General features: G+C 41.8%; 1 protein-coding gene and 1 non-coding gene across 3 annotated transcripts in view; one reads left to right on the top strand and one right to left on the bottom strand.

Annotated features, from left to right (window-relative positions):
- The window catches only part of RCL1 (RNA terminal phosphate cyclase like 1), an 80,456-nt gene that overhangs the window by 42,774 nt on the left and 21,908 nt on the right, over nt 1-15,774 (top strand). The window contains exon 9 of one of the 2 annotated variants that reach the window (XM_037491903.2): nt 9,247-9,568. The exons of the other annotated variant lie outside the window; for it this stretch is intronic. Coding sequence (XP_037347800.1) covers nt 9,247-9,397 — 151 coding nt within the window. The 3' untranslated portion in view covers nt 9,398-9,568. Of the gene's footprint in view, nt 1-9,246; nt 9,569-15,774 lie in introns of those variants that run through there. 2 annotated transcript variants of the gene reach the window in all.
- Nucleotides 6,617-6,722, bottom strand: LOC119233089 (U6 spliceosomal RNA). The gene has a single exon (XR_005122255.1). It is a non-coding gene; the product is annotated as a U6 spliceosomal RNA (small nuclear RNA).

The following is a 15,774-nucleotide window of genomic DNA, read 5'->3' as shown; positions in this document are numbered from 1 at the left end:
CAAGATCTTCTTGGTTTAAGAAAATGTATTTCTCCTGGCACTTTGCACATTTTGACGTGTATAAATAGGTTTTAAAGTTTCTTTCTTTTTTTTTAAAAAAAAGATTTATTTATTTATGCATACAAGAGCTGGGGTACAGGCTAGAGATGCAGGGGGTGAGAGGATTCACCAGAGACAGAGTGGGGAACAGAACAGGCAGATCGACTGAAGCACACTGCTGAGGGGAGCAGTGGGTGAGTCAGGAGAGGTCTGCTGCGCCATGTGGGTTGCTCCCTGGCCAGCCAGGGATCGAACTCATACTGCAGAGGCTGCAGATTGCTCATAGTGTGTTGCCTAACCCCTTGTGCCACCAGGGAGTGCCGGGTTTTTAAGTTTTTGCTTAGGGAGAACTGGGATTAAAAGACGGTTTTTTTCTCCTTTCAATGTTATGTTCAAACCCTTTCTGGAAAATAAGGGTCTCTATGTTCTTTCTTTATTTTCTTCTTCCCTTCTGTCTTCAGGAGATTGCCATTGTTTATTGGTTGTGTTACTTGAGAAAGAAATTATGTATGTGTAAAATTCTTTGGGAAGGCCAGATTTTTTTTTAGTAAAATGAAATAATTTGGGGTAACACACTGGTATGTAGAGAACTATTTTGTTAAAGTTGTTGCAATTTAGGTGGTTTACATTTGCTGACAGTTGTTCTACCTTGCTCTCAAAAAGCTTAATTTTATAGTTTAGGGAGGAATTAAACTATTTTTTATTTTTATTTATTTTTTAATATTAATTTTTTAATTTTTTTACATCATTGTTCATTTTTAAACAGTATTTGCTTCCCCTCACCACCTCAGGTGTAGTCCCCATAGAGTTTCCTTCACCAGTGCACCCGTGCACCATCACCTCAGTCCTCTCTACTCCTTCCTCCCTCCCTCTAATACCTCTCCCTCCTCCTCCCCTGGAGAATTAAGCTATTTAAAAGTAGGACTAACATCAAGAAAAATGGATATCAGTGAACACTTTCATTAGCACTTTGAGAAATTGCTTATGATTGGAGCCTGAAGTTACCAGAGCTTTTTGCATTTTGCCAGTGCACTGGCTTTAGTGTCCAGCCTCTGATTTCAGTATAGTTCTACCCTCCAGTACCGTGGACAAGTTATTTAACATCTTTGGACTTCAGTCTCATCCACAGAAAAGGTCAGTGGTTCTGATATGTCATGGGCTTGTGGAGATGAGGGCAGATGCTTAGTGCTCACAGCAGTGCAGTAGGCCTGATGTAGCTTCATCAGGGCTGGATACCTCCCCCCTTACCCCAGTCTGGGAAGTCTCCCATTGAGGTCACTTTGAACACCAGGAGGTCAGATAAACTTGTTCTGGACACTTTTTTGTTTTTTAATTTAAAGATTTATTTATTTATTTATGCAAGCACTGGGTACAGTCAGAAGCGCAGGAGGGCGAGAGAATTCACCAGAGCGGGGAACAGAACAGGCAGACTGACGAAATACACTGCTGAGGGGAGCGGCGGGAGCGGCAGGAGAGGTCTGTCACACCATGTGGGACCCTCGCTGGCGGTCGGGGATCGAACTGGCACTGCAGAGGCTGCGGGCAGCTTCGCAGCCCAAAACTCAACTGCTGCGCCACCAGGGGAGGCCCTGTTTTGGGCACTTTTAAGCCTCAAATCAACTCTAAAATTGTCCGCACCTATCAGTAAATCTATCCATTAATTTTTTAATTTAAAATTTTTAAAGATTTATTTATTTATACAAGCACTGGCTACAGTCAGAAGCGCGGGAGGGTGAGAGAATTCACCAGAGCCAGAGTTGAGAACAGAACAGGCAGACTGACGAAATACATTGCTGAAGGGAGCAGTGGGCAGCAGGAGAGGTCTGCGCGCCATGTGGGACCCTCGCTGGTGGCCGGGGATCGAACCGGCACTGCAGAGGCTACAGGCAGCTTCGCAACCCAGCGCTCAACCGCTGCGCCACTAGGGAAGCCCCATTAATTTTTTAATTTATGGCTAACTTCCAACTGTCACATTAATAAGCAAACCACACATTTACTCTCCCTTAGAATTCTGCAAGGTGTTTATTTAGCAAACACTTGAAGTGTTTGTAGTATGCTAGGTGTTGTTTTAAATGCTTGTTGTTTTTTGTTTTTTTTTTCTTTTTTTTTTTTTATAGAGGCATGTTTTATTTGTTTGTTTGTTTGTTTGTTTGTTTATACATGCACTGGGTACAGTCAGAAGCGCGGGAGGGTGAGAGAATTCACCAGAGCCAGAGCAGGGAGCAGAGCAGGCAGAAGGACCGAAGTACACTGCTGAGGGGAGCAGCGGGCGGCAGGAGAGGTCTGCGCGCCATGTGGGACCCTCCTCCGGTGGCCGGGGAGCAGCCAGGGATCGAACCAGCGCTGCAGAGGCTGTGGGCAGCTTCGCAATCCAGCGCTCAACCGCTGCGCCACCCGGGAGGCCCGCTTGTTTTTTTTAAACAAATATGAACTCATTTAATTTTTATGATAACCTTGTGAGGGTAGTAGAGGCATACATTACATTTTGCATTTTAAAGGTGAGGGGGTTGAAGCACAGAGAGGTCTAATCATGTGCTCAGGGCCACACAGTCATCAAGGACGGGTCAGACCTAGACTGTCTTCCACGGTCCATGCTTCCCTGACCACTGTGCACTTGTGTAAGAGCCGGATCTCCCATATTGTTGGACTCCAGGCGCCCTCTTTTCTGAAAGAGGATGCAATGCCACATCTTTTCAGTCTTCCTTTCAAATGCTGCCCTACAATGATCTCAATCTGTGGTTGGATATCTAAAATAAACCAAAAAAATGCTATTTTTTCTGACTTCAATAGTTGACCTTTTCCCACTCCTTGTGAAGTGTGGGGAGCAAGAACCAATGTCCTTGTTAAATGCTTCCTGATGAGGCTTCTTGGCTTGTCCAATCTGCAGCATAGCTGTGTGACTATGAAGTGAGATAATTTTCCAGGAAAACTGGGACCTGCTGGCCCAGTGCACTGCTTTTAAGGTTCAGTTGCTTAACTCCTCTCTCTGAGCTAGCATATATCCCTCCACCTGACATTTGTGAAGTGGTTTAAAGTAGTTTGAGTCCCAGGATATATTTGGCATATGGTAAAAAGCAAGTGATAGCCTTACCTTTCAGGTGAAAAGGCTGGTCTTGGTTCCAAGAATGAAGTTTAAATTCAGTTATGAAGGAAGCCCGGGCTACCTTCACATAGGGAGATGTGGGCTCTGGGATGAGTTCAGTCACGAACTTGTTTTGAGCAGTCATTGAGCATTCTTGGAGCAGAGGTCATCTGAGCCTTGGGAAAGCCAGTTTGGTAGAAAAGGCACCATTAATATATTTAAAAGTTGTTGTTGTTGTGAATTGACTACAGGGGCCCCCATCTAGAGTTTCTCTTCCACTCCCAAATCATTCCCCTCGACTCCATAGCAACTCCTTAGGCCTATGAAGTCTGTACCCCAGTATCCAAATGGCTTGGTGAAGCAGGAGACAGCAACTTTTGTTGTGGTTTGTGTTTGTGGGATCACCAAAGAGAGAACTTGCCCATAATTACTCTGTACTCCTTAGCAGCTTCAGAAGATGGACCCTAGTGAGTGGGATTGTATTTACGGGTGAGCCAGGCAACCTGGTAAGTCTCAGGCTTTTGAGATTCAAAGGGCAGATGACCATGGGGCTATTGGCTTCTGCCTGTTAACTAACAGTGGTGGTAGCAGTGGAGGTGGTGGCAGCAGTAGTGGGGAACAACCTGACCTTTGAAAACACACAGGAGAAATGATCTTTGTGTCCAGAATTCTCTGATGTCTGCCTGACAGGTGAACTAGAGGCTTTTATGAAAAGTAGGATTTTTGAATTTTTTCTGAAAATAAACCATGTTGTCCTGAAAAATCCTTCACATAGGAATTGCATAGTGTCCCAGTTGCCTAAAGTTGATCTGAATAGCTGCCAATTACACTGCTAGGAACAGAGTTGCTCTCAGCATGCTGTGGGTCTCTTGTTTGCCTGGCTATGTGGTTGTGTTTCAGAAGGGTGGTCTACTACATATCTACTGTACTATGGTGTCTGGAAGAGAAGGAAAAGAAAGTGTTCTGCACTCAGGAGGTCGTACCTTGCAGTGCCTGTGCGTGCCTACAGTCTCGGGGGCCTGTGGATCAACACTGGAAGTGACTTTGTTCAACTGCACAGATATAGGCCACATTTATTCTTCATTTAAGTTTCATTTTCTTAAAGAAACTGCTGGGATTTAATATTGCCTATGGTTATTTCACACCTTCTGAACATCTTTGCTGTTTGATGTCTTAGCTACAGGAGAGGATACAGGGAGAATGGGGTTGGAGGTAGGGGGATAAACATGCTGAAACATAGCTCAACCCAGTCCCCTTACACAGTCTCCTCAGACTGGCTGAGAGGTTGGCAGAGCGTTATGTAAACAAGTGGAGCCAACTTTGCTTTTTCTAACTGATCCAAAGGCTGCAAATGTCCAAAAGGCTGCAAATATGTAGACCCGTACACTCAGGCCTGTGTTTCTCCCTTTGCCAAGAGATCAGAAGCAAACTGAGGCCCTGTAGGAATTCTGCCAGCTGGGAGGGTGTCTCGTTTTCCCAGCACAGTGAACGATTCAGTGAAGCAGGCTGGGGAAACTCTGGGGGCAGAGCGTGCCTCAGACCTGTATTATAGCTGAAGAGCAGCGAGAGAACAAGCTGTTTTCTTCTCAAAATGCAGACGAGTGGGTGAGATGGCTGGATTTTTCTGCACTGGTGCCAGCTGGAAGCTTTGCCCACAGATGTGGACTGTTTATCTATGGGCTTGATGTGTTTGTTTTCTCTTTTCCCTAGGACAAAATGGGAAGGTTGTGAGATTGGGACTGAGAGCAAAAAACTGAAAATTCCAATTGGTTAGTCAGACAGGAAAGCCAGCAGAGGAAGAACTGATTCCCCTTAATTACTAAGAATGTTGAAGTCATTTCTGAAAACTAACCCTAATTTCAACGTTCTATTCAGTGCCTATTGTAGTGTCTTATATAGAGTTCCTGTCAGGTATTATAGATAATGGCATGCGTATATCATTTACCAAGAGGAAAGGGGCAGTTGTGGAGATAACAAAACATAAGCATTTACTTAGATACCACAAGTAGGGCCAAAAATGCTACAGACATTCAGAGGGATTATTCACTCAGGAAGACTATAGGAAAGTGGGCAAATAGGATGTTATTTTAAAAATGAGCAGAAAGTAGTATCCATCCTAGGTGGAAAGGAGAGTAGAGAAGTGGGGCAGTTTATTCTTCCAGTATGTAGCTCTCACCAGAATTACTTTTCTGGTTAAGGAGTGTTTCCTCTCTTAAACCCCTGACATGCCAGTCATTTCAGTCAGACCAGGTTAAGGAAGTTGTTCAGACCCCCCTTTTGCGTTTTCCTGCCTTTAACTACATGAGCTAGGATGGGAGGATAGAAGAGAGTAGAAATTCATTGCAGCAGGCTCTATACTAAGTTTGATATATACTGTGTGAGGGTGGGAGCCAGGATCAGTCCTCTTTTAAAACCTCACAAATGCACACACGTACACACATGCACACCTACATATATATTAAAATTTATTTGTTTAGAACAGTTTCATCGAGATATTTCACATACCACGTACCACGGTTTACCCACTTAAAATGTACCATTCATTCAGCAATATTTAGTATATTCAGAGTTGTAGAACCATAACCACAGCCTAATTTTAGAACATGTTTACCACCCCGGAAAGAACCCTTTGCCCATTCATGGTTGTTCCCTATTGTCCCCTTACTCCCTACCCCCACCACCCAGCTCCAGGCAACCACTAATCTACTTTCTGCCTCTTTAGATTGGTCTCTCAGGACGTTTCCTATAAATGGACTTACACAGTATGTGGTCGTTTGTGACTGGCTTCTTAGCATGATGTTTTCAGGGTTCATCCATATTGTAATGTGTGTCAGCACTTCCTTTTTTTACCCAAATAACATTCCGTAGTACAGATATTTACCACATTTTGTTTATCCATTCACCTGTTAGTGGACATTTGGGTTGTTTTCACTTTTTGACTGTTATGAATGAAACTGTTATGAATCAGCATTTGTTTACAAGTTTTTGTGTGGGTATATGTTTTTATTTCTCTCATGCCTTGGAGTGTAATTGTTAGCTCATATGGTAACTCCTCAAAATTTTTATTTACTATTTTGAGGAGTTGCCAGACTGTTCTACAGAAGCAGCATCATTTTACATTCCCCCCAGCAATGTATGAGATTCCAATTTCTGACATTCTTGCCCACGCTTTATTATTTGTCTTTTTGATTGTAGTCATTCTCTTGGGTGTGGAGTGGTTTTGATTTCATTTCCCTAATGAAAAAGATGTTGGGCATCTTTTCATGTGCTTATTGGCTACATATGTATAATGTATTTGGGGAAATGGCTTTTCAGGTCTTTGGTCCATTTTAAAATTGAGGTTTTTCTTTTTATTATTGAATTGTAAGAACTAGACACCAGATCCTTCTTGGAAATATGCTTTGCAAATATTTTCTCCTATCTGTTGTCTTTTCATTTTCTTGACAGCATCTTTGATGCATAAGAGATTAATTTTTTTTCACTGAGGTTTTATTTTAAAATACGCAATGCTTCATGAATTCGCGTGTCATCCTTGTGCAGGGCCATCCTAATCTTCTCTGTATCATTCCCGTTTTAGTATATGTGCTTCCCAAGTGAGCACAAGCGATTTTAATTTTGATGTCCAATTTTATTTAGTTATTCGTCATGCTACTTTTGGACTTTTGGTGTTATAATTAAGAAACCATTGCCTAGTCTCACTCATAGCAGGAATTTAGAAAACCAAAATAAGAGACCAGGAAAAAGACTAATCAAAACAAAGTAAAAATCAAAATCAACAAGCAACTATAAACCAGAGACAAACTGGGGTGGTGGGGGGGGGCGGGGAAAGGAAGGACTAGAGTCAAAATAAGGGGGAGGGGGGTGCAATCGTATGGGGAATATAACCAAAATGAAAATGCATACATTGTGCAAAGATGAAAAAAGATGTAAGAAGTATATATAATAGGGCCTCCCCGGTGGCGCAGCAGTTGAGCGCTGGGTTGCGAAGCTGCCCGCAGCCTCTGCAGCGCCGGTTCAATCCCCGGCTGCTCCCCGGCCACCGGAGGAGGGTCCCACATGGTGCAGACCTCTCCTGCCGCCCACTGCTCCCCTCAGCAGTGTACTTCAGTCCTTCTGCCTGCTCTGCTCCCCGCTCTGGCTCTGGTGAATTCCTCGCCCTCCCGTGCTTCTGACTGTACCCAGTGCTTGTATAAACAAATAAATAAATAAATAAATATTTTAAAAAATAGGAATTATATAAAATAAAATATTTAAATTAATGAAAAAAAAAAAAAAGAAACCATTGCCTAGCCCAAGATCATGTGGTGTCATCCCTGTATTTTCTTCTATGAGTTTCATGTAAGCTCCTCTTACATGAAGGTGTTTGATCCTTTTTTTTTGTACAATATGAGGAATAGGCCCAGCTTCATTCTTTTGTGTCTAGATATGCATGTGGAGTTGTTCTAACACAAATTGTTGAAAAGAATGTTCTTTCCCCATTGAATTATCTTGGCACTCTTTTTGAAAATCAATTGACCCTGACCATGCGGTTTATTTCTTGACTCTCACTTCTGTTCCACTGATTGGAACAGCATCAGCATTTTGAAAGCTTGCCATCAGCATTTTGAAAGCTCCTCTATGATTCCATGTGTATTCGGGGTTAAAAACCATCTGGCTGGAGTTAAGGAGTTTGGATGGCTTGATTCGAAGGTAGCACAATACACAGTTATTGAACTCTTCATAGCATGTACGCAGACCATCTGTTATTAATTAAACCAGTATTGCACAAACTTGCCTGATAAGAATTGCCAAGGTTGCTTCTTAGCAATAGATTTCTGGCCCCTGAGCATTGTAGGGTGAGGGAAGGAATATCCTATGTGACTTGTAATTCTTATATGCACTGCATGGAAATACCTCCCACCAGTTGTCAGTTGATCAGAACTTTTAGGAATATGTGTTTTAATGAATTCTGCAGATGAGTCTCAAGGTTAACAATGGCTGGGGCAATGCAGAATCTGCTTAGCCAGATCAATAGAAGCCTGCATACCTTTACTGTGGTCCTTCCATAGAATTGCTCTTTCTTAAGGAGGATGACAAACAACCATATGATACTCCTTGCTGTTTTTATTATGAGCTCCTCCTTAGCCATCTTTAATATTGCCTCTCTCATATGCATACAAATACTATTATATTCACATTTCCCCCATCTGACTTTTTACTTTATTTAAATCTCTATAGTATCGTTCAGTTACTTAAATTGTCTTTTTCACTAAATTGAAAACTTCAGGAGAGAAGGGATTTTTAGTTGACTGTAGTATCATCATAGCAGGTGCTCAAATGTCATCAAATTGAGCATCAACATCAATAAATTCTTGGTTTTAACTCATGATGCTGTCAATAATGAGGGTGTATATATATTGTTTCTTGCATGAGCTATTCAATGCTAATGTCACATATGTCTACTCTAAACAAGTGTGTAGGATTAAATGACTTAATCTCTTTATCTCTTGTGTACTAACTTCACACCTTTTAAAAAAATGTATTTAATTTATCATGTATATATCTCTGCAAATTGCAAGTTGTTTAAATCCTTTTAAAAAGCTGGCAGGTTATAAATACTATTTAATCACCATTGATGAGTTCTTAATTTTAGTCATTCCTCTTGATTTGGGATATTAAAAGCTTGGGTTCTAGGTTGGGAAAGGAGAATTTTTTTAATATGGAATTCCATATTACTCAGAAATCAAAAAAGATAAACTCATGCAATTTGCATCAACATGGATGGAGCTGGAAGGGATCATGCTCAGCGAAATAAGCCAGAAAGAAAAAGAAAAATACTGGATGGTCTCACTCATAGCAGGAATTTAGAAAACCTAAATAAGGGACCATGAAAAAGAATAACTGTAATAAAGAAAAAATCAAAATCAACAAGCAACTATAAACCAGAGACACACTACAGGGGGGCGGGCAGGGAGAGGAGGGATTGGCGTCAAAATAAGGGGGGTGCAATTGTATAGGGAATATAACCAAGATGAAAATGCATACATTGTGCAAAAATGAAAAATGTTGTAAGAAATATATAAAATAAAATATAAAATAAATATGGAATTCCATTTTCATTCCCCCCCCCTTTTTTTGTTTTTTAGGATAGAATTTTTGCGGCATTTGAAGAGCTTTTTCCAGATTATGTTTAAAATTGAAACCAAGCCATGTGGTGAAGAACTCAAGGGTGGGGATAAAGTGCTGATGACTTGTGTTGGCATTGGCTTCTCCAACCTTAGCAAGACCCTCAAGTGATACTGTCACAATATAAGTTCTCAGTGCCTACAAGCAAAGCAGAAACTGCCAAGGATGCCAAAGGGACCAAGTCCAAATTCATCCAGGACAGGATAGCCTCTTATTTGAAGGATTTTATCAATTTCCCATTTAGAAAAATTTCAGAATATCTAAATAAAAGTTATCTCTGTATCATGTGGTTTCCAGCCATTTCTCCAGTGGCATTAATGTTCCTTAGGAGGCCCAGTCATCTTGAGAACTTCATGCCTTACCTGGACAAAGAGTGGGCCTTCAGGACATAGTTAAGCTGCTAGAATAACATCACAGCCACATTTCAGCAATACTTCTTCAGTCCACAATTCCCGGACTTCTGTCATGTGGCTGTTTTCCAGAACTGTGGAGAACTGATGTCTTTCTTTTTGCAAAACTATCTTCTTTGCACCTCAGTATCTGTGTAGATGTTATGTGAAATAATATGGATGGAAACTCATTGTTGGAAATTGATGTGTTAGACTCTTTGTCCCTTGTTTTCTGAATAGAATGCTACTCAGAGAAGATATTGCTCTCCATCTGGTTCTTTATATGTGTTTGTGGAGGTGCTGCAGAGGGTAGGGGTTCAACTAAAGTTAATGGATATTTCTTGTATCCTAAGTGCCATATTCTAATCTCATTCTAGTCTCAATAGCCCAATGATGTAGATTTTTTTCTGCGCAAGAAAATTCAAAACAGAGATTTTGTTTTCTTTGAAATTTATAATGTAAAGTACATTAGACCTCCTTATTTAAAAATGCCAGTTTGGAATTTTACCCTGTTTGCAAGCTAATAAGTTAGAGTATTACTATTTTGTGGATGCTAGGAGAAAACACAAGTGTTCTGTTCAGAAAGAACTTTATTATTCAGAGCACAGAAAGCAGCATGAGCTTCATGATCATAGTGCTCTCTCTTGCCCCCAGCATAACACAGCAGTGATGTGGGGGGACTCCTCAAGTAGATGCCATGTACACAGTGGGCCTGCATCATACCCAATGAATGTGCATGCTTGGAGTACATAATCTCTTTCATAACACATCTGCTCTTTGCACCAGATAGGGTCATGCAGCCATGTGATGCATAATGGGGTTTTAGTCAATGGCACACCACATGTGCAACATGGTCCCAAAATGGCTTAGGGATGTACTAGCTATTGTAATACAATGGTCTTTTATGCAGGGAGCAGCCCCATACATATCTATGATGTTTGCAAACATACCGTCTACGAATACATTTCTCAGAACATGTCCCAATAATTAAGAGATGCGTCACTGTATTTTACCCCTCAAGATTGCTTTCTGCAAACACAGCTTTAAGTAAAGGCTCTGGTAAAGGCCTACCCAGCAAGAATATGCAGAAATACTCGGGTTGTTTGGTGGATCATCCCTGCCAACTAATACTCTCTACATTTGGTGTGCATATGGAATCAAGTTTGGTAGAAGAGGAAATGTCGATTCCTTCATGGGTGGGCTTTTGAAGTAAGGAAAAATCTTTGCCTCATCAGTCCTCTTTATACTTTTTTCTTTTTCAGTGAAAAGAGAGCAACAGAAGTCTTCATTCTGAAGACTGGGGTCTGGGGGGGATGTGGAGGTAGAGCTAACTCTGAAGAAGGTCTGGCCATTTTGAGCTGTGGCACTGTACTTCTGAAAGCTCTGTGTACTTTGTTGGTTTTTCTGTTGCTGCTTAACGAATTACCACAAACTTAGCAGCTTAAAACAGTTTCCATTTATTAACTACAAGCCTATAGGTCAGAAGTTCAAGCTGGCTTGGTTGGTTCTCTGCTTACAATCTCACAGACTGATGTTGAGTGTTCGTCAGTCTGTGCCCCTTAACTGAAGGTTCTGGGAAAGAATATGCTTCCAGCTCATTTAGGTTGTTGGTAGCATTCAGGTTATAGGACTGTAATCCCTGTTTGTTGCCAGCTGCTAGCTGGGGACAATTCTTAACTTCAGAGGCTACTACTCAAATTCCTTGTTACAAAGTTCTTTCCATTTTTCAGCCAGCAATGGTGCATTGAATCCTCATGCTTTCAGTCTGACTCTTGTGGTTCTAGCAAGAGGAAATGTTGCTTTTAAACGACTCACATCACAGTAATGCCACCTGGATAATCTCCCTTTGTTAAGGTCAACTGATCATAGCATACTTAGATTAGTGTCTTAAAAGCCAGAGTCTGAGAATCTTGGCTGACCATCTTAGAATTCTGCCTTCTACACATGCTGTGTTCTTACTTAGAGCTGCTGATGTTTGAACTCAGATCTGCCCAAGCTTATATAAAGAATTATGGGGTCACATTGCTTTGGACATATCAAATGCTGTTCTACAGGAACTTCCCTTTTCTTGGAACAAGTTCTTGAAGTAGTACTGCTGGTCAATATAGGGTAGCATGTAGACTCCAGGCAGATAATTGCAAGTGGTTAAAGGGGTGTGTGCCCTTGTCTACTGCAAACGTGGAACTATCTAGTGGTTCCTAGCCCTCCATCTGGTATAGCTGCTTTTGAAGTGAAAACATCTGGCAGTAGTGGTAATGAGATGACATTGCCAAAAGGAAGGCACATTTAATATTTATTTAAACAGCTTGCTCCCAAACCCTTCTCAAATGTCCAGGAGATGCAATACTATTCCTTGGGTAGAAGTCATTTAGGCTGGTTGCCGGCGCAATTTAATGTCATTCAGCTCCTGCAGTCTCTGCCTTGTTCTCCCGCTTAATTCCAGTTAACTACTTCCCAGGGTAGTTTGATGAGAAATTCCAGCACTTTAAGCTTGGATTTCTGTCTTGGTCAGTCTGCTCCTTTGCTGATGAAACTGATTTCAGTGGGCATAGTGATTTTTTTTTTTTTCAGGCAGATATACCTGTGATCTTTTATTTTTGAAAAGATTTATTTTATGCATACAAGAGCTGGGGTGTACGCCAGAGTGCAGGGGGTAGGGGGTAGTGGTGGTGTTGAGAGGATTCACCAGAGACAGAGTGGGGAGCAGAACAGGTGGATTGACTGAAATACACTGCCAAGGGGAGCAGTGGGTGAGACAAGGAGAGATTTGCTGCGCCTTGTGGGTTAGCTCCCTGGCCAGGGATTGAACTCGCGTTGCAGTGGCTGCACTGCCAAAAGCTTCACAGTGCTGAGACTTAACCCCTTGTGCCACCAGGGAAGCCCCTATACCTGTAATCTTGTTAGGCATCATGGCGAATCACTGCTTTTGCCTTCCTGTCATCTTCCAGGCTCTCCTTATGTCTTTCAAGATGTTTCAAGTACATTCTGCACAAACACCAACTATTCTGCCTCCCTAATGGTTATTTTACCATATTCATCAAGACAGTTGATAAAGACTGGGAGGAAGTTAGAGGATTACAACAGGGCCTGCTGATAGGGAAACAGCAAATTGGCTTCATAGCGCAGCTGAGCCTTGTAGCTGTTTTTTTTTTTTTCTTTTTACTGTATTCTGATAAAATATGATGAAGGTCATCACTGATGATAGACCCAGTCAAAAAAAACAAAACATAATTTGTACCATGGTAACTGTTATCTTACTGTCGCTCTACAACAAAAGACGATGGGGTGGTTATTTCCCACTACATCTTTTATATTGGGAGGCTCCAGGGTGAAGCCACTGCTAGCAGTTAGGTTTATGGTGACTGAGTGCAAGAGTTCAGGATGCTGCGGAAGTAGCAGGGAAGGAAGTAGGGGGTAGAGTAAAGGAGACTTGAAGAAGTGGATAAAATCAAAGGTAGATTGTGATACTAAAGAAACACCAGAGAAACAAGAAATTTCTACTGCTTTGGCTGTGCCCAAAGTAGGGGTAGGATTCAACTGGGTGAGGTGGGGATTCAAGGTGGGTACAAAAATGGATTTATTGGGGCTTTGGTCATGGTGTGAGGCTAGAATTTGGGGTTCCATTGATGTTACCTGTTGTATTTGCTGTGGACATACAAGTGGGCTGTGATGAATGGGAAAGCTACACCACAGACATTATCACAAGCCAGTGTCTACACTGCTCCTCACCTGCTTCCAAAGTGGATGAAAACTGGCTTATATTTAGAAGTTCCATGTTCAATTTTTTTTAAAGGTTTATTTATGCATACAAGAGCTGGGGTACAGCCCAGAGATGCGGGGGGGTGAGAGGATTCACCAGAGACAGAGTGGGGAACAGAACAGGCAGACTGACTGAAATACACTGCTGAGGGGAGCAGCGGGCAAGACAGGAGAGGTCTGCTTCACCATGTGGGTTTCTCACTGGCTAGCTGGGGATCGAACTCATGCTGCAGAGGCTGAGGATTGCTTCATAGTATGGTGCTTAACTTGTGCCACCAGGGACACCCTAGAGATTCCATATTCAGACCACCCTTACCTACTTTTTAGAAGTGACTGGGAATCTCTGTAAGAAACTGGGCCTTTTTGTACTGTAGTTGGCCAGGTCTGAAAAAACATTTGAATGGAACAGTTTATAAGTGTTTGATATTGTACAGAGGCCAAGCCACATCATTCCTTTACTCAAGTAAATAAACACTGTCATTTTTGTCCAGGACTGCCTGGGTCTGAAGCTACGAACTCCTTGTCATAATTGACCCATAGCTGGCAGTCCAAACCCAAGCGTGAGCATAGGCTGCTGCTGAATCACTGTCAGAGTCTTGGCACCTGGAACATTACATTCTCTTTCTGCTTGTTCTGATACTAGTGGTTATGGATGAGGATCCTGCTCTGCTGAAACCATTCTGTTGAGTTTGCAGAGGAGGGATGTTGCTTTCAGGAGGTATGTCACAGCTTGTGCTCTGGCCCAGCTCGAGACACTAAATATGACATTAAATATTTCACCTCCCCCACTTCCTCTGTGGAATAAGGGTGGGCATGTGATGTGAGATAGTAACCAGAAGATCAATTGATGCCCCTAATTGCCTCCTCCCTCCCTCCCCATTCTCACATGTTTATTCGTGGTGCGAGGTGGTTAGTTTAGTGAGTTTATGAGTATTTTTTTAAAACACACTAGATGTTTCTCTGAGGTCAGAACAATCCCCATCCCTATCCCCTCTGAAGACCTTAACATCTAAAAATATTCAGATTAATTACTTTGTTAATAGTTTCTTCCTGCTACAATGTGTTCAAAATGCTGAAGATAGGTGAATTTCTAGAAATCAGAGGCCAACTTAAAGACAAAAAATAGTGAACCAGCCCAGCAATGACATGTGGTGGCTTCATATGTCTGCCCTGTGAGTGCCCTGTCACCACATGCATGACAATGGTGGGACTGCTGCTGGACTCAGTGGCAGCCATCTGGGCATCTAATCGCTGATACTCCAAAGAAAGGGGGATGGTAAGGGGAACTCCTCTTCCTGCTGCATCTGGGAATGGTAGGACAACTTGACATTCTTTACAGTTTTGAAGGAAAGATACTGGTGGGACCATTTAATTTAAAATGGTATCTGACTTGGTAAGTGAAGAAAGTCAGCCCACCTAAGGCTGTTGTTAGTGCTAAGTACCCTTGGTTCCTGGCCCCAATGCCATACTTCTCAGTCACAGGCTCCCTTTTTGACTAACCTACTATTTTACCCATTAGGCAATTAAAGGCATGCTTAAGATGTAAGCTTTGAAAATGTTTGCGAGAAAAACAGGAAAAATACTCCAAATTGTGCAAAGAAAAGAGCAAACTAATTAGCTATCTACAAAATGAAATGTATCCCAGATTAATTTGTCAAAGTAGTGAGAACCGTAGAGTTTCTTTGCAGGAAATTGTAGGCACACAGAAGAATTGCCAAGGAGTCAGCTGATTATTAGATGAGTTGCCGGATAACCAGCAAATTTAAAAGACTACATTGTAAAAAGTCTTTCAGAAACTTGGGCTATGTCTACATTTTAACATGTGTGGTTTGATAATGCTGCTCTGTGAGCCCACCCCTTCAAGTGAGCCACCTACTCAATCACCCAGCAGTTTCTGGGGGAGTCCTACCCCTACTACATGTTCTCATAGACCTCTGGGTGCCTCCCCTATCTTAACACTCACCACACTCAGCTGTTGATTAATTCTCTCTTTTAACCTGTGGAGGTGTGGACTGGGTTCATCTTTTAAGTTTTAGTGTAGCTAATGACTTTAAAGTTGTTTTTGATTTTCTTTTTGGAAAGCTTTCTTTTCTTTTCTTTTCTTTTTTAAGATTAATTCAGTCATTCCTGAGGAATGCTTTTGGCTTTTGGTTTCTTGAGATTTGGTGGAGCACTGTGGAAATAAAAACTTAAGAACGAGACCCATATTTGAGTACAAACCATGCGGGTTGATATGTAGCATTGGCCTTCTACCTGAGATTAATTTCCTCAAGTGTAAAATGGGAAATACCTACCTTTCAGTCTGGTCATTAGAAGATTTAATAAACAAAGGGGCTATAT

This window comes from Talpa occidentalis, unplaced genomic scaffold (assembly GCF_014898055.3).
Source record: "Talpa occidentalis isolate TD23 unplaced genomic scaffold, MPIMG_talOcc4v2.1 talOcc4.7, whole genome shotgun sequence".
Classification (NCBI taxonomy): Eukaryota; Metazoa; Chordata; class Mammalia; order Eulipotyphla; family Talpidae; genus Talpa; species Talpa occidentalis.
The sequence above is the reverse complement of the archived record's forward strand: the minus strand, read 5'-3'. Positions and strand labels throughout refer to the sequence as shown.